Source organism: Lampris incognitus, chromosome 13, assembly GCF_029633865.1.
Source record: "Lampris incognitus isolate fLamInc1 chromosome 13, fLamInc1.hap2, whole genome shotgun sequence".
NCBI classification, from domain to species: domain Eukaryota; kingdom Metazoa; phylum Chordata; class Actinopteri; order Lampriformes; family Lampridae; genus Lampris; species Lampris incognitus.
In genome coordinates, this window is record NC_079223.1 from 12,301,138 (window position 1) to 12,328,729 (window position 27,592).

The 27,592-nt window shown below is 43.7% G+C and overlaps 2 protein-coding genes across 2 annotated transcripts in view; both read left to right on the plus strand.

The window, feature by feature from the left end:
• The first annotated feature begins 361 nt into the window (after positions 1-361).
• Positions 362-12,593, plus strand: LOC130123146 (high-affinity choline transporter 1-like). Its single transcript, XM_056292275.1, has 8 exons — positions 362-545; positions 2,836-2,952; positions 3,537-3,692; positions 4,985-5,133; positions 6,844-6,987; positions 7,525-7,678; positions 8,324-8,541; positions 12,033-12,593. The coding sequence occupies exons 1-8, from the start codon at positions 362-364 to the stop codon at positions 12,591-12,593; spliced, it is 1,683 nt and encodes a 560-aa protein (XP_056148250.1).
• A 1,454-nt stretch (positions 12,594-14,047) lies between these two features.
• The window catches only part of kif20ba (kinesin family member 20Ba), a 96,713-nt gene continuing 83,168 nt past the window's right edge, over positions 14,048-27,592 (plus strand). Inside the window, exons 1-6 of the mRNA XM_056292276.1 lie at positions 14,048-14,149; positions 14,727-14,816; positions 16,575-16,694; positions 17,906-18,044; positions 22,292-22,482; positions 25,587-25,641. Of these exons, the coding sequence (XP_056148251.1) occupies positions 14,048-14,149; positions 14,727-14,816; positions 16,575-16,694; positions 17,906-18,044; positions 22,292-22,482; positions 25,587-25,641 (697 nt within the window). The remainder of the gene's footprint in view (positions 14,150-14,726; positions 14,817-16,574; positions 16,695-17,905; positions 18,045-22,291; positions 22,483-25,586; positions 25,642-27,592) is intronic.

The following is a 27,592-nucleotide window of genomic DNA, read 5'->3' on the forward strand; positions in this document are numbered from 1 at the left end:
ATGGGAGAGAGATCCCTCCTCTGTCGTTCTCCCTGTTAAAGTTTTTTTTTTTAGGGAGTTGTTCCTTATCCAATGTGAGGGCCTAAGGGCAAGGTGCAGTGTTGCTGTAAGGCCTCTGGAGGCAAATTTGTGATATTGGGCTATGCAAATAGAATTGACTTGGCTATGTTGTGGTATAGCTCATCTAAATAACTGATGGAGCAGGGAAAGATGATATTTAATTTATGCCTGTTTTATAGAGGCAATTTTATTAAAACCACAAAAACCTATCAGTCAGTGTTGTAGCAGTCGTCACTTGGTATAAAAACATAGGGTCTACAGGCAGCCAAGTAATTTTACTGAGCCGAAATCCCGCTCAAGAATGGCTCTTAACATCCCAGGGGTATTAGTGATGGCATTTTTCTACCTTCTGGTTCTTGGAATTGGCATTTGGGCTTCCGACAAATCCAAAAAAGAGGAGCGGAAGAGGAAAGCGGACAAAATAGAGATAACCTTGCTGGGCAACCGTAAGATCAGCCTGGTGGTGGGAGTCTTCACCATCACGGGTGAGATGTCGCTGCTGTGTGCATGTATACTAGGTTACAGGTAGACAATGGTGTTAAAAGTTTCAGGTTCACAGCCGCTCAATCTATTATTCACTTGTAAATGTATTAATTTGTCTTTTTTTATGTCTTTTATTTTTTTAATAATCTTAAACTGGGATCAGACTACAACATATTTTTGTCTTTCATGATGGTCACCATGGCGGCACGGTGGTGCAGTGGTTTGCGCGGTCGCCTCACAGCAAGAAGGTCCTGGGTTCGAGCCCCCGGGGTAGTCCAACCTTGGGGGTCGTCCCTCTGTGTGGAGTTTGCATGTTCTCCCCGTGTCTGCGTGGGTTTCCTCCGGGTGCTCCGGTTTCCTCCCACAGTCCAAAGACATGTAGGTCAGGTGACTCGGCCTTGCGGCCTGTCCAGAGTGTCTCCCCACCTGCCGCCCACTGACTGCTGGGATAGGCTCCAGCCTCCCTGAGAGCAGGATAAGCGATTTGGATAATGAATGAATGAATGATACTCACCATGTCAGATTAGGCGATCGACAACAAAAATCATGTCAAAATCATACTAAAATTGTGTAATCTGATCCCGGCATTAGTGGCACTGCACTCTAATGGGGTACCAAATGTTGTCCTGTCATTTTCATGCACAAAATTATTTTGGATGAAACGTGTGATTGTGTGCCCTTCTGTTGTGTGTGTGTGTGTGTGTGTACCTGAATGAGATGGTTATGTATGCCAGGCTGTTCTTCTGCATGTTACGAGAGAGAATTCTGCAAATATGTGGCCGTCTCTTTTAAACTGACAGCCGTTACACAGAATCAATGGATTATGGGGCCTGTTTCTATCGAGTGACATCAGCACAGTCGAAATGCAAGCTGTGACTCACCTTTTGCCGCCGGTGATGTCATCATAGGTCACATCAGCATTGCCCTGTCAAGTCTGATGCGAATTAAATTTCTGTGAATATATGGCAGCTGACGTTTCCTCTTGGAGACAGGAATGCACTAAGCTGTGTACAATGCCAGTAATGCATTTTACGTGCACAATAGATAAAAAGAGGACACGAGGAAAGCCACATCCATAGGTTGATTTGTGTGTGTGTGTGTGTTGGGGGTTTGCCAGGGGACCCCCCCCACCCCAATTAAGCAAATTGACAAAAACCAGCCCCTTTGTGAAACTACCACCTGTCTTTCCACCCTCATTTGGTTAATGGCACTATGTACAGCTTAATCAAGTTGGTACGTATTAGAAAAATCTATTATCGACATTTAATTTCTGTCCATACAAGAGCTCTGTACCCCAGTAGCCTTGCCTTTGGCTGCATCTGGACTTCTCCCCATCACCAAATCCAGAAGAGCGTGAGGAGATGGATGTTGTGTCTTTGTAAATTGAGCGAACGCGGCATCCATTGCCTCTTGTCACTCCCGTGAGAGAGATCCCTCCTCCGTTGCTCTCCCTGAGGTTCCTCCCTCGTTTTTCTCCCCCCGTTAAATGTGTTTTAGGGAGCTGTTCCTTACCTGATGCGAGGGTCTCTAAGGACAGGATGTTTAGTTTTTGTAAAGCCCCCTCAGGTACATGTGTAATCTGTGATATTGGGTTGTACAAATAAAATGGACTTGAGATCGTATGTGCCTCGAGTCAAACCGATCATTCTTGTGTCAGAGCAGGTTGAGTCAGTTCGTCTGGGCCCAACGTTTATTGACAGATGTTTCATCACTCAACTAGGTGACCTCTTCAGTCTCAACTGACTGCAGGTATCCCCACCCCTCCCCAATTGTATTAGGCCAATTCTCCACCCCCTCTGCCAATCTGGGGGGGGGGGGGCGCTGCAGACTACCACATGCCCCCTCCGGTACATATGGAGTCGCCAGCCGCTTCTTTTCCCCTGACAGTGAGGAGTTTCGCCAGGGGGACGTAGCGCGTGGGAGGACCACGCTATTCCCCCCAGTTCCTCCTCTCCGGCCAGAGGAGGCGCTAGTGCAGCGACCAGGACACATACGCTCAACCAGCTCCCCACACGCAGACACGGCTGATTGTGTCTGTAGGGACGGCCGACCAAGCCGGTGGTAACAGGGGGATTCGAACCAGCGATCCCCATGTTGGTAGACAACAGTATAATCACATGTATTTTTTTGGAAGTTGTAACACCCCAACGCAGTCTTCCCTCTGTCATGTGAATGTAAATGAAATGAAGGCGTGTGTGTGTGTGTGTGTGTGTGTGTGTGTGTGTGTGTGTGTGTGTGTGTGTGTGTGTGTGTGTGTGTGTGTGTACACACACATTTGTGTTTATCCTACAGCTACATGGTTTGGGGGAGCCCACATTACAGGAATAGCAGAGACGGCATACAGCCCTTCTGGTGGATTAATCTGGGTTGCCCTTCTCCTATTGGCTGACTCATCCAGTTTTATTCTTGGTATCTCTTGATTTCATATTAGTATTATCAATATTATTATCATTATTATTATTATTAATAACAACAAACTATAGATAGACAAAGAGAAATACTGTATGTGCATGGAGTAATTTGTCAGACCGACTCTCATCGTGAAATGTCTGTTCGTGTTGTGGGACTTCGTTCACTTCAGTCTGAGAATCTCTTCCAGCTGCATCGTTCTTATGTAGATGCCTCGCTTTGTCATGTAATTGCTTCGTGAACAGGTGTTACTTATCATATGCAGTCATTATGCATGTGTAAACTGAACTGATCTTGTTTTACCCTGTATTTGCTCTCTGCGATGGTTATGAAATGTCAACACGATATCAGTACATTCTCAGTAACTATACTTGATCAGTTTGTCTTACTCTATTTAACCTTCGAGACTTTTGGAAGGAACTGCCTTTATAAAACTTGCAGAAACTTGAATTTTACCTGCTAGTGGGATCATGGCATTAGACTTCGAAACGGGAATTAAACTTCATCAATAAAAGATAACGAGGTGAACGGTTTGCATATGTCTTGTGAATAATGTGCTGATCACTCCTTGTTTTAAATTTCAGCTGGCCTCTTCTTTGCCAAACTGATGCGAGACAGGAAATATGTGACGATGATAGACCCCATCCAGATCAAGTATGGGAAAGTACCAACAGCCTATCTGTCTGCGGTTGCAGTGTTTGGAGACATCGTGTGGTTGGCGACGACACTTATTGGCTTGGGTATGTAAACAGTAATCACGACAATTACCAACAACCTGGTGCACGTGCATGGGTTTTAGTACACGTTCAGCTGGAATACAGTCCTTCTGAAATGCTTCAGGACCAAAGCGTGGAGCTGAGGTAGCAGATAAGAGGAAGGGAAAGGGTTACTGTGTCAAATAGCTATCATAACGGCCTTAGAGATAGGGGTGAGGAGCTCGGACATCCGGAGGGAGCTCGGAGTAGAGCCGCTGCTCCTTCACATCGAAAGGAGCCAGTTGAGATGGTTCGGGCATCTGATCAGGATGCCTCCTGGGCGCCTTCCTTTGGAGGCTTACTGGGCACGGCCAACTGGGAGGAGACCCCGGGGTAGACCCAGCACTCGCTGGAGGGACTACATGTCCAATCTGGCCTGGGAACGCCTTGGGATCCCCCAGGAGGAGCTGGAGGGCGTTGCTGGGGAGAGGGACGCCTGGAGTGCCCTACTTAGCTTGCTGCTGCCGCGACCCGACCCCGGAGAGGCGGCTGAAGATGAGATGAGGTAATAGTTAGGTTTGCGGATGACACCACAGTCATTTGCCATATCATCAACAATAACGAGACATCCTACAGGGACGAGATTCAGCACCTCACATCATGGTGTACTACCAACAATCTTGTTCTCAGTGTGCAGAAGACGAAGGAGCTGATTGTGGACTTCAAGAGGCCTAGAAGTTGCAGCCGCTCCCCAATACAAATCAATGGGGTGGAAGTGGAGCGTGTCTCCAGCTTTAAATTCCTTGGAGTCCACATCAACAAGGAACTCTCCTGGACATCAAACACCCAGGCCCTTGTGAAAAAGGCACAATAACGCCTGCATTTCCTGAGGAGGCTGAGAAGCGCCCGTCTATCCCCCCAAATTCTCACCAACTTCTACCACTGCACCACAGAGAGCATCCTGACCAGCTGCATCTCAGTGTGGTACGGCAACTGCACCTCAGTAGACCAGGAAGCTCTGCAGCGGGTCGTCAAGGCGGCCCAGCATATCACCGGTACCCAGCTCCCAGCCATAAAAGACATTTATCAAAACGCTGCCTTCGAAGGGGTCTGAGCATCAGCAGAGATCCCACCCACCCCAACCATGGACTGTTCTCCCCCCTGCACTCTGGGAGGCGCTACAGGAGCCTCACAACCCATGCTACCAGGCTCAAAAACAGCTTCTTTCCCCCAAGCTGTTGCCCACCTGAACCTGGCCACCCACTGAACGTCTGTGGTTATTTTTGTACTCGTGCTCTTTTTTAACTTATTTTTAGTTTTTGTATGTTAATTTGTAGGTGCAACCACGAGTGTGATATTTGACTTGCCCTACACCGTTAGCATCTGGATCTCTGCTGCAGTGGCCATTATCTACACCCTGCTGGGCGGTCTCTACTCTGTGGCCTACACAGATGTCATCCAACTCATTCTCATATTCATCAGCCTGGTGAGTCTGCTAGCATCTTGGACAATGTTCCTTCCTGATTAGAAAACGTTCCCCTTGGTGTTGCCCTCCCTCCCTGATGCGGGGAATCTCCCAAAGGCCTGATCTGTACATGGCTGCCAGTCAATGTGTATTTGTTCCATCCTGATTCCTCTTTTTTTGCTCTGCTTTATTCGAAGGGTAAGAAATGTAAGCCTTGCTTCTCAAATATTTCAGTCTCCATTCTCTAGAGCAGTGGTTCTCAACCGGGGGTCCGCGGACCCCTAGTGGTCCGTGGTGTAATTGCAAGGGGTCCGTGAAAATAAAATATCTTTAAAAAAAAAGATCCTATGACATTTATAGAAATAGGATTATTTTACTCAAATGTGACTGAGACCTTTATCTACCTAAACTATAAAGGGTAACAGGACTTGTTTCTCTAATTACATCTGTTTCACAAGTGTAATTTATTGTATTTTAATAAGAGATCTCGCTCCCGTTTGCATTGTTAAAAGTTACTGCATAAAAATTCTGTTGTTACATATATCTGAAAGTTACTGAATACATATTCTGTGTTGTTACATATATCTGAAAGTTACTGAATACATATTCTGTTTTGTTACATATATCTGAAAGTTACTGCATAAGAATTCTGTTTTGTTAACTATATCTAAGTTACAACTGAAAGCTCTTATTTTTGCCCCGAAGAGTGAATAAATGCTATAATGCAATTTAAAATGCAGTTTCTACTGTTTCTATCAAATTGCAACCCCCCTCCCCCAAGATCAGGTGGAGGGGTCCTCGGGTAGATCAAAACTACGCAGGGGGTCCAGCACCCCAAAAAGGTTGAGAACCACTGCTGTAGAGACTGGCGTGTAGCAATCTTGTTTTGTAAATCAGTCGCATTTCAACTTGGCTCGGTCACTTCTGACCTGTGTGGAGGACATATTATGGTGTTGGGTCAGATTGCCAGTATTCACTTTACCTCAATGATCCTGATTTTTTTGAGAAAACTTTTTAGTATTTTACCACATCTCAGCTCAACCAATTTGAGTATGTGGCAATCTGAATTGCTATTTAAACCCATATTTCGACGGCTCATCTACCCGCATAGCTCCAGCTATTAACGCTGTAGGAGCGCTTAACAGTCGAATAAAAACCGCACATTTAGTTGACGTTTGAAGACTGCAACACCCAACAGAAACCAGGACACACACCCACATCTGGCTTCCCACACGCAGACACGGCCAGTTGTGTCTGTAGGGATGCCCGACCAAGCTGGAGGTAACACAGGGATTCGAACCGGCGACCCCCATGTTGGTAGGCAACGGAATAGACCGCCCCGCTACCCGGCTGCCCCCAGCCTAACAACTTTTTGCACAGTTATGACTGTATGATCAAGGACCTCTCGTGGGTGCAGTGATTCAAAACCTTTGAAAAACCTGTTATATATCACAAGTGAGTGCTAAATTTTCAGCAAGTTTGTTTGCCTTTCTGACAAGCTTGGTCTAGTCAGAAAGGCACGAACTGAGGAAGCCTCTTGGACGAGAGGCGAAACGTCTTCACGGATATATACCAAGTCCAGTTGCACTTGATTCAACTCCTTTGGATAACTGAATGAATGATTGCTTTCACTTGGGTAACAGACACAAAATTAGAGAATTACCTTGGAGAGTTCAGTCAAATAGGTGAAACATGGGTTTACTACTTCAGTTGTTTCATGTCTCTTCGCAGTGGCTATGCGTCCCCTTTGCTCTGATAAACCCCGCCTCCCATGACATCACCAGAGCGGTCTTCAACGGAACTTTACCACCCCCGTGGCTTGGCACACTGGAGGGGGACAGAGTTTGGAAATGGATCGACAATTTCTTTCTTTTGGTAAGATGAAGGAGCAGGCTTTTTATCAGCAACCGGTTAAGTGGCGTTAGGGTGCAGAGGTTAGCACTACTGGCGTTTGCACATCGGTATAAAAAAGGGGTTTATGTGATTGTGTTAATTTTGTGTTGGAAAATGATTGATGAAGATTTATCCTCTAGGAGTCATTAGTCGTTAGTCAATAGCTCTGACGACGACTCCTAGAGGATAAATTCTGAGTCTCATCACCAGCCAGTCAGACTAGCTTGGTCTAGTCAGAAAGGCACGAACTGAGGAAGCCTCTTGGATGAGAGGCGAAACGTCTTCACGGATCTATACCAAGTCCAGTTGCACTTGATTCAGCTCCTTTGGATAACCATCAGATGTGCGTCGATTTGGATAAAAGCGTCTGCTAAGTGAAAGTGTAACATTGTAACATGATCCAGATGAACTGATTCAACTTGTTGCACATCCATCTGATGTGGTCAAAGATGTCCCGAGCACGAGGGGTTTGGTTCCTTTAATTTTCTTTATCTGACCTCACCAAACTTTGCTTTGAAGACTTTAGGAAACCTTGGTTATCAAGAAATCCATCAGAGAATCTTGGCCGCCTCCTCCTCCGCCTCAGCCAGTCTCAGCTGTTACGCCGCCGCTTTTGTTATCCTTATTTTTGGGATCCCTCCTGCCTTAATAGGAGCAGTGGCTGCATCTACAGGTATAAAGAGTTTACACACACACACAAAGGTGGAAACGGAAAAATGTTTATTAATTTGTTGTCACGTAATTATGAAAATACACATTTTTCCCATAAATTCAGGAGCATGACCGTGTAATTTTATAAGAAATGCCTCAGTATGTTCATTCATCAAGAATAATAAAATTGTCATTTGTTGCCCTTACATCAGCTCCTGTCCCGCCAGCAAACGAAACACACGGTTAAGCCTCGCTTTCAGCTATAGATGTTGTTGTAACCGTCAGTAAACGCCTTCTACAAGGCTGTTCTGCTGTATTTGTATACTATCCACAGCTACTTAACTTCTCCAATCTTGATTCTCCCCGACGTCTGCACTGGGCTGCTACACAGGAGACGGACTAAAAGAAGTGCCCATTAAACTGACGTTCTACATAACGGTTGACGAATGACATGTTCGTGGGCTAGCATTTGTGATAGTGATTCAAAGTATGAAAAAGGATGTTTGTGTGTATTTTAAGGATTGTATCTTTTAAGTTTTCTTTTCAGTGTTCATTTACTTTAAATCACTGATAGGTAGGATGGTTTAAAGTCCTCTGAAGCTACTCCTGCACATGGACTAACATTTGACTTTATTCCGTTTATCTCCTCTGTGGTACCACGAGTCAGACTGGAATCTGACTTCCTATGGTTCTCCGTCTCCGTTTGACCGTGGCGAGGAAGGATTTATCCTCCCCATCACCCTGCAGCACCTCACCCCGCCCTACATCTCCATACTAGGCATTGGGGCCATAGCGGCTGCTGTTATGTCATCGACAGACTCCATTATGCTCTCTGCAGCCTCCATCGTATCCTCTAACATTTACAAGAACATACTGAGAGCCCAGGTGAGGAAAAAAACCCTTTTTTTTCACAACCAGCTTCATCTTAAAAACATTTAGACTGAAACTCATTACACTTTTATTGTAATAAAGGAAGATTAGAGATTTGCCTCTTTTCACCCGAAGAGGAGGAGAAAAGAGAGGAGAGGGAAAAGCAAATTAAGGAAGAATAGGATGGAGAGGAGACTAGGAGACATGCTAGAGAAGGAAACAAGGGAGGAGGAAGAGAGTTAGAACAGAAAAGACAATTAACTGGCTACTACTACTACTACTACTACTACTACTACTACTGCTACTACTACTACTACTACTACTACTACTACTACTACTACTACTACTACTGCTATAACTTTCGGCTGCTCCCATTAGACGTCACCACAGTGGATCATCCGTTTCCATCTCTTCCTGTCCTCTGCATCTTCCTCTGTCACACCAGCCACCTGCATGTCCTCCCTCACCACATCCATAAACCTCCTCTTTGGCCTTCCTCTTTTCCTCTTCCCTGGCAGCTCCATATTCACCATCCTTCTCCCAATATACCCAGCATCTCTCCTCCACACATGTCCAAAACCATCTCAATCTCGCCTCTCTTGCTTTGTCTCCAAACCGTCCAACCTGAGCTGTCCCTCTAATATACTCGTTCCTAATCCTGTCCTTCTTCATCACTCCCAATGAAAATCTTATCATCTTCAATTCTGCCACCTCCAGCTCCGCCTCCTGTCTTTTCGTCAGTGCCACTGTCTCAAACCATATAACATAGCTGGTCTCACAACCATCTTGTAAACCTTCCCTTTAACTCTTGCTGGTACCCTTCTGTCGCAAATCACTCCTGACACTCTTCTCCACCTACTCCACCCTGCCCGCACTCTCTTCTTCACCTCTCTTCTGCACTCCCCGTTACTTTGGACAGTTGACCCCAAGTATTTAAACTCATACACCTTTGTCACCTCTACTCCTTGCATCCTCACCATTCCACTGCCCTCCCTCTCATTCACACATAGGTATTCCGTCTTGCTCCTACTGACTTTCATTCCTCTTCTCTCCAGTGCATACCCCCACCTCTCCAGGCTCTCCTCCACCTGCTCCCTACTCTTGGTATAGTTCACAACGTCACCCGCAAACATCATAGTCCATGGAGACTCCTGCCTGATCTCATCCGTCAACCTGTCCATCATCACGGCAAACAAGAAAGGGCTCAGAGCCGATCCTTGATGTAATCCCACCTCCACCTTGAACCCATCTGTCATTCCAACCGCACACCTCACCACTGTCACACTGCCCTCATACATATCCTGCGCCACTCCTACATACTTCTTTGCCATTACCGTCTTCCTCTTACAATACCACACCTCCTCTCTCGGCACCCTGTCTTATGCTTTCTCTAAATCCAGCATGCTCCATCGACATTCTCAAAGCAAACATCGCATCTGTGGTGCTCTTTCGTGGCATGAAACCATACTGCTGCTCCCTGATCGTCACCGCTCCTCTTAACTAAGCTTCCAGTACTTTTCCCCATATCTTCATGCTGTGGCTGATCAACTTTATACCTCTGTAGTTGCTACAGTTCTGCGCATCGCCCTTATTCTTGAAAATCGGTACCAGTATGCTTCTTCTCCACTCCTCAGGCATCCTCTCACTTTCCAAGATTGTGTTAAACAATCTAGTTAAGAACTCCACTGCCATCTCTCCTAAACATCTCCATGCCTCCACAGGTATGTCATCTGGACCAACCGCCTTTCCACTCTTCATCCTCTTCATAGCTGCCCTCACCTCTTCCTTGCTAATCCACCACACTGCCTGATCCACTATCCCCACATCCTCCAACCTTCTCTCTCTCTCACTCTCGCTCTCTCTCTCTCGCTCTCTCTCTCTCTCTCTCTCTCTCTCTCTCTCTCTCTCTCTCTCTCTCTCTCTCTCTCTCTCTCTCTCTCTCTCTCTCTCTCTCTCTCTCTCTCTCGCTCTGTCTCTCATTTTTTTCTCCATTCATTATTCCCTCAAAGTACTCCTTCCACCTTCTCAACACACTCTCCTTACTCTCCAGCACATTTCCATCTCTGTTCTTCATCACCCTAACCTGCTGCACATCCTTCCCAGCTTGGTCCCTTTGTCTAGCCAATTGGTATAAGTCTTTTTCTCCTTCCTTAGTGTCTAACCTGTCATACAACTCATCATATGCCTTTTCGTTTGCCTTTGCCACCCCTCTCTTCGCTTTATGCCATATCGCCTTGTATTGCTGTCTTTCTTCATCTCTCTGACTATCCCACTTCTTCTTTGCCAACCTCTTCCTCTGTATACTTTTCTGTACGTCATCATTCCACCACCAGGTCTTCTTGTCTTCCTTCCTCTGTCCTGATGACACACCAAGTACCTTCCTAGCTGTCTCCCTCACTATTTCTGCCGTGGTTGCCCAGCCATCTACCAACTCTTCACTACCACCCAGTGCCTGTCTTAACTCCTTTCTGAACTCCACATAACAGTCTTCCTTCTTCCACAATTTGATACGTGACCACCTTGCAGTCTCCAGTCCCTTCAAGATCATGCCTCCTGCATAAGATATAGTCCACCTGTGTGCACTTTCTTCCACTCTTATACGTCACTCTGTGTTCTTCCCTCTTCTTGAAATATGTATTCACCACAGCCATTTCCATCCTTTTCGCTAAATCCACCACCATCTGTCTTTCCACATTCCTCTCCTTGACACCATACCTACCCATCACCTCCTCATCACCTCTGTACCCTTCACCAACATGCCCACTAAAGTCCGCCCCAATCACCACTCTCTCTTCCTTGGGTACACTCTTCACCACTTCATCCAACTCATCTCCACCCCTTCATACAACTTACTCCAGAATTCTTCTTTCTCTTCCATCTCACACCCAACTTGTGGGAAATATGTGCTGCTAACATTCATCCTCACACCTTTGATTTCCAGCTTCATAATCATCACTCTATCTGACACGCTCTTCACCTCCAACACACTCTTGACATAGTCTTCCTTCAGAATTACCCCTACCCCATTTCTCTCCCCATCTACACCATGGTAGAAGAGTTTGAACCCACCTCCAATGCTCCTGGCCTTACTCCCCTTTCACCTGGTCTCTTGCACACACAATGTGTCTACCTTCCTTCTCTCCATCATATCAACCAGTTTGCTAGACATAGTGCCAACATTCAAAATTCCGACTCTCACCTCCAGCTCCTTCTCCTTAGCCCAACAGTAGCATAGTTTCCAACGGCACCCTGCTGGCCAACAGTACCGGTGGTGGTTGTTGGTAACCCAGGCCTCGACCAATTTGGGATGGAAATCTGATTTATAATCTGCATATTTGATTTGGCAAAGGTTTTATGCTGGATGCCCTTCCTGACACTACCCTCCCCATTTATCTGAGCATGGGGCCGGCACTAAGAATGCACTGGCTTGTGCATCCTCAGTGGCTGGGTTAATAGACAATTAAATGGCATTGATGTGGTTTCTGAGGTTCTCTCTCCCCTTTCAGGCATCAGACAGGGAGATTGAGTGGGTGATCCGTGTTGTTGTGGTCTTGGTTGGGGTGATTGGTACGTCGCTCACCAGTCTTCAAAGTAGCGTCATGATGTTCTGGTACCTTGGCACAGAATTCACCTACATCCTTATGTTTCCACAATTGATATGCGCACTTTTCTTCAACATCTCCAACGGCTATGGATCTTTTATGGGCTTCCTATTGGGCTTGTTGATGAGAGTGCTGTCTGGAGAGCCCGTGATTGGATTACAACCCATCCTCCACTTCCCAGGATGCTCACTTAAAGATGGCGTGTACATCCAGCAGTCTCCAGTTAACACCATATGCATGCTCATTGCTTTAGCCACCATCTTATTGGTTTCTTACCTGGCTTCACTGCTCTTCAACATAGGCCTGCTTCCTGAGAAGTGGGATGTGTTTAACGTCAGAGCCCAGCAGTTGCCGAGACAACAGACACCAACAGGTGGTGTTGAAGGAGATATCAAGATGGAGGACTTGAATGAAAATAACAGTCACCAAAATGCCTTGGAGCCAATGATGGGCACAAGCTGTTAAAAAAAACAAACAACACCTGTCTTATTCATAGCGACATGTTAGGAAACCTGTGGTGAAAGACTTGGAAACAGTCCCATGTAATTTCTCTTTGTTTCGTTGTTCTTTGCACTTTGGTAAAACATGCTTTAAAACAGAAAGAAGGATGGGCTTAATTTTCCTGTATAAGTAAGATAAATCAGCCACTGGGTAGATATTAAAACCACTGTAATTCTGGAAATCTGCTGTTTAAATATTTTGTCTTTGATTTCAAGCTTTTTATCTTTTCATACTGCCATGCTAATAACTAGCTTTTGACAAGGAGTTCAGTCTTTATACATTAGCCCTGACCATTAAATAGACTCACGTCCTTAAAAGAATAATTTAAATGTTGACTGCCTGACCTGACCCTACCCCATTTGTGATGTACTTCTTTGGAGGAACTGTTAATGTTAACTAAATGTTAATTATGTTAACTGTTGAGCTTTTTGGTAAACAAATACATGACGGTCCTTTGTTGCTGAAAGTAGAATGTGATGTTTGTGTAAGATGTCATAAATATACCCCTATATCATGAGAACTGTAAATAATTTTTATTTTATATCACATTTTTATTTCATATTTCATGCATTCATTTCACACTGAAAAGCTTTAGTATCAAACAGCCGATAGAATAAAACACAAGGTAGAAACATCAGGGTAAACTGCAAAACCTCGCTCTTCCTGTTTGCATCCGTGCTCTGGTTTACATACTGGCACACCTTTTACACTCAGACCGAATGAAAGCTGCATGAACTCCGTTCAAAACACGAAGACTTGATGATTAAAAAAAAAGATGATACCTTTTACTAGTCACCGAACAAGAAATCAACTTTTTTGCTGAGGATATGATCTGATTTTTATGCTCATTTTGGTCCTTTCCCGGTGCACTGTTACTGAACTATTAAATGATACAGTCGTATTCCATACTGGCAAAATGGTGATATGAACTGGGGGGGAAACGCAAGTGAAGCCGCTCTCATTTGAAATGAATGCGCCGCCGCTTTTCCGCTTGACACCAACGAAGAAGAACGAGCGCCAGGCCGAAGCCGGAAACACCTCTTACGACATCCGCTTTGAAGCTGATTGGCCAGATTCGAAATCAGTACGCGGCGCTTCGCAACGACGCAAACGTTCTGTTTTGGTCAACGCCAAGTGCGGACAAACAAGAAAGAAAAAGAAAACAAACAGCCGCGTAAGTCATTTCTCAAGTTAAATAAAGCCATTTGCGTCGTAGTTTAACTGGCAGCTTTTCGCCTGCCCGTTTTTCGTAAACAGGCGCTATTTCATGTTAAGCCTGATTGCCGTAACAGCTGATTAATACAGTTTGTCATGCTAGTTAGCCAGTTTGCTCTCCGCGAGGGTTAAGTTGTAAATATGGCCGTTGTACGTCTCTAAATGTTATCGATGTGGAAAAACGTACCCTTGTTCCTCACAGGATGATGGAGTCATGCTCGAACAGTAACTGGGAAAGCGAGCCTGTGTATGAGGATTTGCGGAAGGACCTGTGCTCAGAGTTCAGCGCCTTACAAGACACACAGGTGCCACACCTGTCTCGTATTCTTCTTCTTCTTCTTGGTGTTTATTGGTACTGTCTCGTTTGAAGCTGTTTAAATGGGGAACATTCGTCAACAAATATCGGCTGTTACCTCTTTTTTTCTTGTCTTGTTTTTTCACTAACTTCAAAAGCGGCATTATGCAAAGTTTGTTTTATTCATCTATTTATTTTCATATCTAATCAAGTGGTGAAATGGCTCCGGCGTCTCCTCTGCAATAATGACCCAGTCCCATACACTAAAATATCCCTAAGCACTTTAAATGTGCTACTTCTCACCGAAAGACATTTCATAAAGGTGGGCCCATTTAAACAGAGACATTCAAAGATTTTGGTTACTTTGGTTCCATACTGTCTCTGCATTTGATTTTTTTTCCGCTCTTGTTCTATTATACTACTTCCACGACAACTTACTTCATTCATCCCCACCATCCTTCATAGCATTTATACGTTGCTCTGGATGGGTGCATCAACTGAATGTCACAAATGCAAATCATTTACAGAGCTTATTTGTTTCTCACTCTCAACCAGGCCCACTCTTTTCGCTTGACATTTTCTTGCAGGATCCCACCATCCAGGACCAAGAACACCTCAAGGTTTTCCTCCGTATTCGGCCTTTCACATCATCAGAGAGTGGCAGTGGAGAGTCACAGGTAAAATTAGGGGGGGTGTCAGTTAAAATCTGGGTTTATCTATAAGTTTATCTAACTATAAATGGATCCAAGTATAAAAATGGTATTTCTGTGAATAAAGATTGATATGTAGAAAGATCCATATCTTTTGGCTGATATCGAGTTTATCAGTTTTGTAGATGTGATGGTAGTATTGGCAAATCGGAGTTGAAGATGCTAACATTTGCATTGGGAGTGACAAAGAAGGGCAGGATTAGGAACGAGTACATATTAGAGGGACAGCTGAGGTTGGACGGTTTGGAGGCAAAGCAAGAGAGGCAAGATTGAGATGGCTTGGACATGTGCAGAGGAGAGTTGCTGGGTATATTGGGAGAAGGATGCTGAATATGAAGCTGCCAGGGAAGAGGAAAATGGTAATGCCAAAGAGGAGGTTTGTGGATGTGGTGAGGGAGGACATGCAGGTGGCTGGCATGACAGAGGAAGATGCAGAGGACAGGAAGAGATGGAAACGGATGATACGCTGTGGCGGCCCCTAACTGGAGCAGCCCAAAGTAGTAATAGTAGATGATCGTATTTGCTCTAAGGTGTGGTTTTGTCTACATCTTTGGGCTTGACAACTGAAGTTGTCTTGAGTCGTTCATGTTTGGTGTCTGTATACACACATACATTTAGTTGAACGAGAATCCTTCCATGGATGAACAAATAACGGGACTCAGTCTTGTATTTTCAGCACTTTCAATAAGTAAATAATACCTCAATATTTGCTCCCAACTTTAATGTTGCATTTCACATATTGTGTGGGAATAAATGTGATCTACAAGTATGGAGTTGGTCCTTCAAGTTTTGTTTATTTCTGCCAAGTGAAGCTGGAGAATGTGTTTTTTTTTATCCTCTCTGGTAGCGAACACAGCTAAAAAGAATCTGCTCATAAACATAAAAAGAATTTCATCTCAGCATCTGTCCAAGTTAACAACAATCTGCCACACCTTCCATTGTTTTGAAGGAGAATGAAATGTTCGGAGACGATTGCGCGGTTAATTACTGTACAACTACTAGCTGTCAACTTCTGTTCCCATTTGTACATGCACAGCCAACCTCATTTGCATTGGAACTTGAGTCCTCTTCAGTTGTCACCAACTGTTTCCAGCAGGAATCGTTACTAAATGAGTTGTCTCTCCTGTTTCTAACTGAACTGAATGTGAACTTGACTAGACTAAGCACTAAAGCACTGATATTCAATTGTGTCCCATGTATATGCAGGTTTCCTTTGCAGCCGAACACTACACAAGCTGATTTCACTGAGTAGCACAGCTAAAATCAGACAGGCGGATCAATCATTGAAATTAGCTGGTGCAGTGTTGAGTTGGAAAGAAAACATGCATGCATTAGGACCTCCATGGCACATAGAGTACTTCAGCACTAGGTGTTACTGTCTAACAATGGCTCTCTTTTTAGTATGTATATTGTGATATGAGATGGATAGATCCTGAGCTCCAACAGTTTTTTAACTAAGCAGCAAAGTCAGATGATGAATTTTCAGTGTATTTGTTTGAGGGTAGAGGTCTTCCTAGAGTGTGCCAATGCTGTCCGTTCCAAATTGATGACACTTCCCCTGATCAATGATCTCAACACCAAACTTAACATTAACCCAACACCACCATGGAGACTTGATCAAGATGCAAGCAGCTCATTAGTGAGAGCAGGTAAAATTATGAAATATATCATAAGTAGACAAGCCTGGTATCTTGTCTTCACTGTGTTGTTTGTGTTTTTTTACAGGACTGTGTTAGCATTGAGCCCCCTGATACGATTCTGCTGAAGCCACCCAGGTCTTCTGTGTCATCAAGGCTCAGTGACAAATCACTTCCCCAGACTGGGCAGCGCTTTCAGTTCTCTCAGGTTGGTCTCTGTGGTATCTCATGACCAATAGTACCCCCGAGACAGTTTGCTATTTTTACACCCACTATACAGAAACGGCGAGATTTTCTTTATTTAAAGGTCCTACCACTAGATGGCACTGACTGGTAGAGGGAAGATGCAAAAACCAGAGTATCTGAACTACATTTTATTTGAACACAGGCAAGGCATTGCACTCAAACTGTATAACCACACAGGCCAGCCCATCACATGAACTGTTAGTGTATGCGGATTGACAAGACCATACTGGATCGGTTAAGGCTCCATACCGGATCAGTCAAGGCCCAGGTTAACAATGGCCACCGTTGGTGCTGTGCCCTTACAGGGTACCAATGGAAACTGTAAAATCCACTGTGGTGACCCCTGAGAAATGGAGAATAAGCTGAGAGAAGAAGAAGAGGCTCAAAATAGGCTTTTCTTTTTGAAAAGTGAAACAATGAAACATGAAGTCTTAGAATGTAGAATGTCACCGGAAAATTACATCGGTGTGCACATGTGCACCAACTGGCATTGATAATGCCAGATACTGGGCCAGGTTCATGTGAACGCAAGTTGGTGTTGATATGCTGTAAACGTTGTATCGGCTATTTACTGACTTAAGACCTAGTTATATTAACAGAAATGTTTTTGGATGAAAATAGATTGAACAAAGCCTTAAGAGTGCCATATCAACATTATGTAAGATGCTTTTAGGAGTGAACTAATTGATAGGCATACATCCAAAACTTGTTCACAGCAGGCTGAAATGTGTCTGAGGCTTGATTATTTTTTTTTGTTGTGAACCAGCAAAAAGTTAAATTGGATTTAAAAAATTTCTGGAAATTGTACCAATTTAAAAACGAGAGCTTTGTTCCATCTGTGCAGAAAATAGAATCAATATTTAGCTTTACTGTGTTAAATAGTTATTAGGAAGCTAAAAAGTACCAAAATAATAAATAAATAAATAATGTGGAGATAGAGATGCCATACGTTTCAGTTTAAAATAAGATATCCAATAGAGTGGGGAACAAGATTGAAGGCCCTGTCATGTCGCATGAACAAATGCTTTCTGTATACCGTAGGGATAGTAGCTGTATATGTGAACAGAGGAAACCACCAGTGGTGCCAGAAACAGCAGTGTTACGCAAAGTGGCCTTTGAGTTTAGTCTGTCATATCTGCAACTCTGAACACTGCAATCTCATCAACCCAACAGGTGTACGGTCCAGGGACGAGCCAGAGGGAGCTGTTTGATGGCACAGTGAAAGACCTGATCAGAGACGTTCTCAAAGGAGGAAACTCCCTCGTTTTCACTTACGGAGTGACCAATGCTGGGAAGACATTCACATTCCTAGGTCTGTTTGTTTAATTCATATGTTCAAGAAGGGCTGCACTGGGGTCCGCGGTGGTGTAGCGGTCTAAGTATCGGCTTTGTGTCGATGCAGTTGCCCACTGGGGACAGGGATTTGCACCTCGGTCTCGTCAGATCCGACTATGGCCGGACTCGGTGAAGCAGCAATAATTGGCAACACTGTCTTCGGGAGGGAGGGTGGAGTCGGCTTGTGTTCGTCACATGAATGCGTCTCTGTGTGTGTCGGAAAAAGCAGTGGTTCGGGCTGGATTCGCCTTGTCACGAAAGTGGGGAGGCGTCTCCTTCGAGACTGCTGGCCGGAGAGATGCAGTTGGCAAACGCATACAGTATAAGGGTGGGTGTTTGAACTAAAATAGGGATTGATTGGCCACTAAATTGGGAGAAAAAGGGAAGAAACCAGAAATGAATTTATATATATATATATATATATATATATACACAAAGAAGGGCTGTACTATGCATTAAAGGGGAATTTCACCGATTTTCAACCTCAGGTCTGTTATTAATCTTAGGGTTGACATGTCTATAACATATGCAATACTTGTCAATGTTGTTTCCATCGCCATAGCCCGCTATAGCAACCTGGCCTACTTCTGCCTCCACTGACATTGGCAGCTGGTACATGTAGGCAATGTAGAACGGCTCTATAGGCAGGAGAACATTGATTTCTCCGTCAAAATGATTTTCACTGAAGCGATTATAGTTTCACAAGACATACCCTGAGCACCTGGACATGCAGATTATTAGTGGAAAATAGATTTCAGCTTTGCAATATACTATATCACAAAATTGAATCGGTCCATCTGGACACAATGCTTATTGAGAGAAAAGTTTCATCGCTCATCTAAGGGCCCCGACACACCAGGCTGATGGTCGGCCGTCGGGCTGTCGGGAGCGTCTGTGACCGATTTTTGCAGTGTGTCCAGCACCGTCGGCAGTAGTTGGACCCCTGTCGGCAGCTTTTCGGCCAATTCAGCATGTTGAACCGGCGGTGAGCGAGATCACTCTGATTGGCTGTTCAGCTTAGTGAATCGGTGCAGAACGTACATGCTAGTTGGCCATCAGCAGTAGTTTTTGCGGTGTGCTTAAGTGCTACTTTTTGGCCCAGACGGCAGGCGATATGAGGCGACGCAACAGTTGGCCTTGGCTAGTCGGTTTGGTGTTTCTGGGCCCTAAGTGACCTCTTCAGTCTCAACTGACTGCAGGTGTCCCCACCCTTATAAACAATACAGTGGCATAACGACTGAAAACATATTTCATATGCAAATTGCCGTGATCCTTAACTAGAGTTACAATGGTCATGTGTACTGTTCACAGAGGATTTGTGAATAGTTGCCATCACAGCATTGTAAGATGGTGACAGATGCACTCTTAGCCCCCCCCCCCCCCGTTCAAGGATAGCCGTTCCCTCTTCAAGTATGGTAAAGAGTTTGAGTGGCTTGATGGAGTTGAAGGCAGAACTAAAGTCTATGTACAGGATGCGTGTGTAGGTGTTTGGTGAGTCCAGGTGTTGCAGGGCATGGTGGGAGGGCTATGCTAACTGCCTCCTAAACAGACCGGTTGGCTTGATAGGCAAATTGATATGGGTCCATCATTGGGGAGGTATAAGATTTCAAGTATAACAGAATGATATGCTCAAATGCTTTCATGGTCACAGATGTTAGGGCAACTGAAGTCATTGAGGCAGGTGATCTTTGAGGACTTTGACACAGGAATGATGGTAGAGAGTTTGAAGCACTGTGGGACTGTACATTGGCTTAGAGAGGTGTTAAATATGGTGGAAAATATTGGGGCCAATTATGCTGCAGAGTGGCTCAACAAAGCAGGACTGATGCCGTCTGGCGCTGCTGCTTTCCTAATGTTCAGCTTCTTGAATGTAGCTTTCACCTCATCCTCCTGGATGCAGAAGGGTGGCATTGGAGTGGGAGTGGGGGGGGCTGCTGGTGGAATAGGTTTTTCAAAACTTGCATGAAACTCATTTAATTTATCTGGGAGGGTATGGTCATCTGGAGGGGAGCAGGGGTGCTTTTTGTAATCTGTCATTTCCTTAAGATTTGTCCATGTTGATCTGGAGCAACTAGAAAATAATTGTTGTTCCAGTTTTGTTGCATAGCTGGACTTTGCTTTTCTTATTGCAGCACGCAATTTATACTTGGCTGCTCTGTATTGATCCCTGTTTCCGTTTTTGTATGCCCAGTTCTTTTCTTTGTGTAGGAGGTGTAATTCTTTGGAGAACCAGAGTTTTTTTATTGCCATACAATGTCACTGTAGGCATGCACATTTCCTTGCAGAACTTGATGTATGACGTCACTGTGTCAGTGAGTTCATCGAGGGAGTCGCAAGCTGCACTAAATATATTCCAGTCAGCTCTGACTTCCAGTTTCTACTGCGGCGGTCATACCAGTTTCCTGTTTGTTGGCGTGTGCTATTGACAATGGTATATTTTTTGCAATGCCTTCAAGATTTGCCATGGATAAATGTCAGCGACGTGCACAGAATTGTCGACAAACTTTCACCTGCACCTACCAGCAAACGGGTGAAAAGTTTCAAGTTGTACATACCAAGTTACGTCCACAATTATGAGGATGAGCATTGCACTAGTCTGAGTGAATGGCTGGTTAACAAGAGCAGTGAATTCAATGGGCTTTCACTTGTAGGTGGTTGCTACTGTATTTCTTAGCTTTGTCAAATGGCTGAAGTAGAGGCTGCTGGCAGGTTTTCGCTGGCGCCTTTTTTCCTGCCTGCGTTTGAGAAACTGCGTTATATTCAGGACGACGGCTCCTAAGATGCATAATTAAATTGGTAGGGTTAAAGGAGTGTTTGTTTTACCCTTCCTTACATCACTGGTGTTCTACAAGCATTGCAAATGGTAATTTTGTTATCTGTTTCAGATACTTCAAAATACTTCCATCCAACTGACATGTTGAAGCTTGTTGCTGGCACTCATAATAAAAATTTAGCATTGTCACATGAGCATGTTTTTTTTTTTTTGTGTGTGTATTCCCCCTGTTCTCCACATTGTACTTGGCCAATTACCCCACTCTTCCGAGTTGTCCCGGTCGCTGCCCCACCCCCTCTGCCAATCCGGGGAGGGCTGCAGACTACCACATGCCTCCTCCGATACATGTGGAGTCGCCAGCTGCTTCTTTTCACCTGACAGTGAGGAGTTTCACCAGGGGGACATAGCACATGGGGGGATCATGCTATTCCCCCCAGTTCCCCCTCCCCCCCTGAACAGGCACCCCGACCGACCAGAGGAGGTGCTAGTGCAGCGACCAGGACACATACCCACATCCGACTTCCCACCTGCAGACACGGCCAATTGTGTCTGTAGGGACACCCGACCAAGCCGGAGGTAACATGGGGATTCGAACCAGCGATCCCTGTGTTGGTAGGCAACAGAATAGACCGCCACGCCACCCGGACGCCTGTCACATGTGCATGGTTAACGTGTCACCTTATTGGCCAGGCACATCGGCAGAAATTTGTCATGTCTGCCGATAATTCACTTCTTTATCGGCTGATGCCGATGTTGTGCAGATATCAACATGCAACCCTAATTGATACACTACCGGTTAGTTTCAAGTTGGTGGTAGGAGATCACTTGTCTTCTCTCAATCTTGTGCCCCACTGATGGATGTTTTTGTTAATGTATGCCTGTAAGTGCAGGGTGATGCAAGTCAAAAATGTTCTTTGTCAGGATGTGAAAAATGTCACTCTTATGAACAAAGACGAAGCCAATTTTCTTTGAAATTCTAGAACAGTGATAAATAAATTTACATTAGGCCCACAAGTTGGTTACATAACTACTCAAACACAGCATCAGAGCACATATCCACATATCTTGCCAAAACAATGGTAAAACGGTTTACCTTTTGCCAATGAGTATACAACTTCCACCTGTAGAAGTTGTACTGACATGAACAGTTTCATACAGTTCACAGCAAGATGTCTGACCCTTGTGTATTGTTATCCTTCTCCACCTACAATACACATCTTTTGAAAAAGTACACTTGGGGGAAGCATCTCATGCATTCCCCATAAGACCCTTTCTGGGGGTAAAAATCCCAAAGTAAAGAAGCAGAACCTGCTGGTCCAAGTTAAAAGCTGGGGATATGAACTTCAAGGGCAGAAATCTCACTGGTTTGTTGACTTTTTCCTTTTTGTGTAAATTGTTTCAGTTTGAATTACAATTGACATGCTAACATGAACGCCGTATTTTGGCTCCAGGTACTGATGTGGAAGTCGGGATTCTGCCCAGGTCATTGAATATGATCTTCAGCAGCATCAAGGAGCGAATCTATAAACAGATGATCATAAAGCCCATGCGCTGCCATGAGTTCATTCGGCTCACCAGGGAGCAGCAGGTCGAGGAGACCATCTGCAAGAGGAACTTCTTCAGGCAACTCAGAGAGGTGACTGTTTTGTCCATTTCTGTCCACTTGAACAAAGAGATTTTGTTGTCTAATGAACATAGAACCAACTTTTTGGCACTTAAGTCGAATCAGATTTTAACACTAGAATGACTGGGATTTCACTCCGACCTAAAATGACTATGGGCGGTCAAAATAACCGCCGGTTTTTAAACTCTATATTCCGTCAAGATAAATACCCAATTGAGATATTAATGCATTGCATATGTTAGTATGTCTGTTAAGAAACAACTGACACCAAAATTAACATTTTAATAACTTTAATACTATTTTTCAAACAATTTAAAATGGCCACTGTCCAACGCCTGTAAACGCTGCAACGCCATGGTGCATCTGAAATGGCCTCTGTACCCAGACATGTTGGCAATAATCAAAAATCGTGTTTAGACTATTACTCTGGAGAACACTGGTGTTTTTCTAGGACAGAGAAATGAACTTGGTGAAGGAAATGACGCGACCATCATGATGCACCATCAATTTGACTGCTCGTGGTCATTTTAGGGAGATCTTGTCATAGCTTCGTTTTTTTTGGTGTGCAATTGGTCTAAAACTAATTTTACATGCAAATATATGCAATTTTAGGGGAATTCAGGTAGTGGCAGGTTTGTATCTTCTTCTTTTTTTCCAACAAAGTTATTCATCTTTGAAAATCCAAAACCGGCAAATTTACAGCCTTGGTCATTCTAGCGTTAATTGTATAGCCCTAAATCAGTTACATCACAGTAAATCTTTAAGAAAACTCTGACCCCATTTGTTCATCTTAACAAAACAAGTGAACTATAGTGAGCATTAAAAACAAAAAGTGTCTAAATTTTCACTCAGCTGTCCTGCTGCTCTGATGCCAACATGACTAGTTACGTCGTGCTTCAGCACCACATGTAGACTGCTTAGGACAAACCTGTCCGAAGCAAATGTTGCAACTCAGTGGCTCTTCACCTTTTTTGGGTAAACAACCCTTCACCTCATACCCAGACCACTCTGAGGCCCCTAAGGATAAATGGTTGGAAATCCCCATGTCAGGTGGTAATATTGTGACTCGTACTTGCCAACCTTGAGACTTCACAAGTCTGAGATTTTTCGATCAAAGCGGGAATCTAGTCCCCACCCACACACCTCAGGAAAAACTGAATTTCAGAGGCTTTGTTTCTTGCATTGTGGCGGCTTTTAAGTTTGAAATGACAACACAATTTACCAGTGTAACATACATAAAGCAACACAAGTTGGTTTATGTATGCTCGAGGGGACTGGTAGTTATGGTGAGTTTAGGCTTAAACTACTCGAGATACTGTAACGACACAATTAAACCAATGATAGCTACTTTGCATGTACAAACTGGTACCATAGAACATTACATAGTAATCATAAGAGTGCATTACATGTAGGTGTGCCTTACATTTTCATAAAAAAATATAGTTTTATGTTTATAAGAGTAATATTTTTCTCTTCCAATGGATGATCCGCTGTGGCGACCCAGCCGAAAGTCGTAGTAGTGGTAATGTCACCCTGCATTTGCGGGCATACACTAACAAAAATGACCAAAGAGTGTGTCACAAGATTGAGGGAAGACGAGTGATCTTCCTCCACCAAACTGAAACTAGGTAGTCGATACCAAGTGTAAACAGGGACTTCATTTTATTTGAATCAAACTGTTTTTTTTTTTTTTTTTTTACCATTATGCCACACTTTACAAAAACCCAATACCAATGTGTAATTTATATGAAACGTTTCTAGGAGCAAGTAGATGCTACTTGACCAGAGCACACGTTTACTGTTTGTAATAAATCTACATGACATCTCTGGGTTCAACTGTGGACCTTTTTAAATTTCTCCTGCCTTGAAAAAATTAAAGAGCAGTTAATCATGTGTAGGAAAATAATATAGGAGCTAAATTTGGACAAAGAAAAAAAAAACACACATATATATTTATATAAAATCCAGTGAGTCAAGTACATTCTTTATGAGACAGTACAAGCCTGTTTCATGCCATAAGCAATCATCAGCTGTCAATAAAGCTACTCGGGAAAGGACATACCATTTATTGCCTCGTCATGAACATCACATGCACAATATCCAGTGGGGAAGGGAGAGGTGCGACATTCAAAAACACGTGATCGCTAACGGTCCAATGGGGGGGGGGTGTATTTGTCTATTGGCATGATTTATTTATAGTTACAAAATAGGTGCTTATATCTACTATGTCTGCAACTGCTGGCCAATTCACTCCTGTTATTCATTCCTGTTATTGAATTGGCCAGCAGTTGCAGACATAGTAGATATAAGCACCTATTTTGTAATTATAAATAAATAATGCAAGGTCAAAACGGTTTGACCAGGTCAAAAATTCTCTCTTGCATCATTCTCTGAAGTAAATCTGACAGATCTGTGACCGACCATTACTCCCACCATCGGCAGAACCAGAGGCTACTGCAAATGACAGACCTGATGAAGCCACTGTGTGCACTGAAGGAACCGCACCAGCTGTCAGTCTCACCCGGTCCTGGCTTCGACATACCATCCTGAACTCCGTCATATTGCCAGGAAGATATTCCTTCAGTCTAAAATGAGTGCCACACACACAGCTGGGTTTTTCCTGTCTCTTCACCTGCACAATATGCACCCAGGCGTGAAAGCTGCATGAAAGCTAGCACTGTTCCTTTTCCTGTTAGGAAAATTGTGGACTCAAATTGACCCATGATGATAAATGGGGAAATGCAATGTAAAACTGCTTAAAAAAAGACCAACTCACTATATCACGACCGCTCAGACTCACTACCCCCTACTACTACACGTTGAGCTGAGGCAGTGCCGAGAGACCAGCTCCCCTCTGTTACGTAATACTACGTGATGTTGGGGGTGGGGGGAAAGGTGTTTTTGCAAGCTTGGCTCAAGACAGCCACTTTTTCCTCTGAATTTGTGTCCTTATATCTTGTACTAACTTTTATTAACTAGCTTGTATTAACTTTTCAAATGGTCATTTTCAGGTCATTTTCATAGTAAATTTTGTACAAAATTTAACCCGCAATACGCACTTTAAAAACCCTTGTCTTTGTCAGAGGTCTTAATGTTTTTCTGCATCTATGTTCTTTCTTTAGAGTGAGAAGAGTAGTGCCAGCCTGCTCTGTTCCACCAGCAAGGCTCCCCTGGCAGGTAAGACTGGAATAATCTGTTCACCTCCAGTCTCTTTTTCAGTTCAGTTTATCTACATATGAATGTGTTAATGTGTTGGAGGTGTTTGTGCTGGAGTAAACAGGAAAGATGGAAACGATGACAAACTTTACACTACAGGGAGAGAAAACGTCCTGCACCCACCTTTGGGCTTTTATAAAAGCTTTCATCCCAGATTGATACTGTTCATGTTCTTATTTTACCGCAGGTTAGGGAGGCATATTAAAAGACACTCCCTGTCACTCACCCGGAGAACCATACGGTTTTGTATTCTTTAGGAGCCTTGTTCAATCAATTGCCGAACTTACTTAGTATAGCAAATTTTGTACATCAATGCAATTCAGTACATTTCTCTAAAATATTTTTATTGAAAACATTTTCAGTAGTATGTAATTCAGTTGCTGTAGTTTTTTTTTAAATAAACGCATACCGCTCTTGTACAAATACAGAACGAGAAACAAAATGGTCACATTGTCAAATCCCTGCACACACCCCATCTTCAACCCTGCCTTATCCCTATTACATACTGTTGGGTCACATGCACTAATGAACAGGGTCCAAGTACAATATGCTAATTTGGCCTAATATGCGAAACCTTAGATATTATGATTAATTTACCAAAAGTATTGTTTCTGAAAATGTCTGTCCACTGCTATTATGCAGTCTGGTAGAACAAAGCGGAAGTGAAAAAAACTTCACAGTTAAATTGAACTATTCTAGATGTTCTTATGATTACACCCTGTGGTATAATTCTTGGCTCACTACTTTATATTTATCTACTACAGAAGAAGAATTCTGCCATTTCCAAGAGGGTTCACAGCAGATTTTTTTTTTTTGAACACAAAACACTGAACTAATAAGTGCACAAAATAATGCTTTATTCAAATATTTGATCATAAAAGACAGTAGTGAATATAAAAAGTCTACACACCCCTGTTAAAATGGCAGGTTTTTGTGATGTAAAAAATTAAACCAAGATAAATTATGTCAGAATTTTTCCCTTTTTTTTAATTGCAACTTGTAAAAATAAAGTGAAAAACAATCAAACATTTTAGGGGGGGGGGGGAATCCAAAACTTACAGTAACCTGGTTGTATGAGTTTGCACACCCCTCAACTAATACTTTGTTGAAGCGCCTTTTGAGTTGATTGCAGCACTCAGTCTTTTTGGGTAAGAGTCTATTAGCTTGGAACATTTTGAATTGACAATATTTTCCCACTCTCCCTGGCAAAAATGTTCTCGACCTGTCAAACTGCGAGGGCATCTCTTTTGCTCAGCTGTCGTCAGGTCACCCCACAGATTTTCAATTGGATTCAGGTCAAAGCCCTGGCTGGGCTACTCCAAAACACGGATCTTCTTTTTGTGAAGCCATTCCTTGGTTGATTTGGATGTATGTATGTATGCTTTGGGTCGTTGTCATGCGGGAAGGTGAAATTCCTCTTCATCTTCAGCTTTCTAGCAGAGATGCCTAAAGCTTTTGTGCCAGAATCGACTGGTATTTGGAGCTGTTCATGATTCCCTCCCCCTTGACTAAAGCCCCAGGTTTGGCTGGAGAAAAGCAGCCCCAAAGCATGATGCTGCCACCACCATGCTTCACCGTGGGTATGGTGTTATTGTTGTTATTTTTGCACCAAACATACGTTATGGAATTGTGACCAGAAAGTTCAAACTTAGTCTCATCAGATTATAACACATTTTTCCATGTGGTTTTAGGAGACTGAATATATATTTTTGCAAAATTTAGCTGGGCTTGGATTTTTTTTTTTTTTTTATGTGAAAAGGCTTGCCACCCTATTTCATAGCCCAGACATACGTATGAAGAATACGGGAAATCGTCACATTTAGGGAGCAACCAGTACTTGCCAGAATTTCCTGCAGTTCCTTTAATGCTTCCATAGGCCTCTTGGCAGCCTCCCTGACCAGTTTTCTCCTTG

Coding starts and splice junctions, on each gene's coding strand:
- LOC130123146 (XM_056292275.1), top strand. CDS start 362: ATGGCTCTTAACATCCCAGGGGTATTAGTGATGGCATTTTTCTACCTT. Junction 3,693..4,984: donor GACGACACTTATTGGCTTGG/GTATGTAAACAG, acceptor GTTAATTTGTAG/GTGCAACCACGAGTGTGATA. Junction 7,679..8,323: donor AGCAGTGGCTGCATCTACAG/GTATAAAGAGTT, acceptor ACCACGAGTCAG/ACTGGAATCTGACTTCCTAT.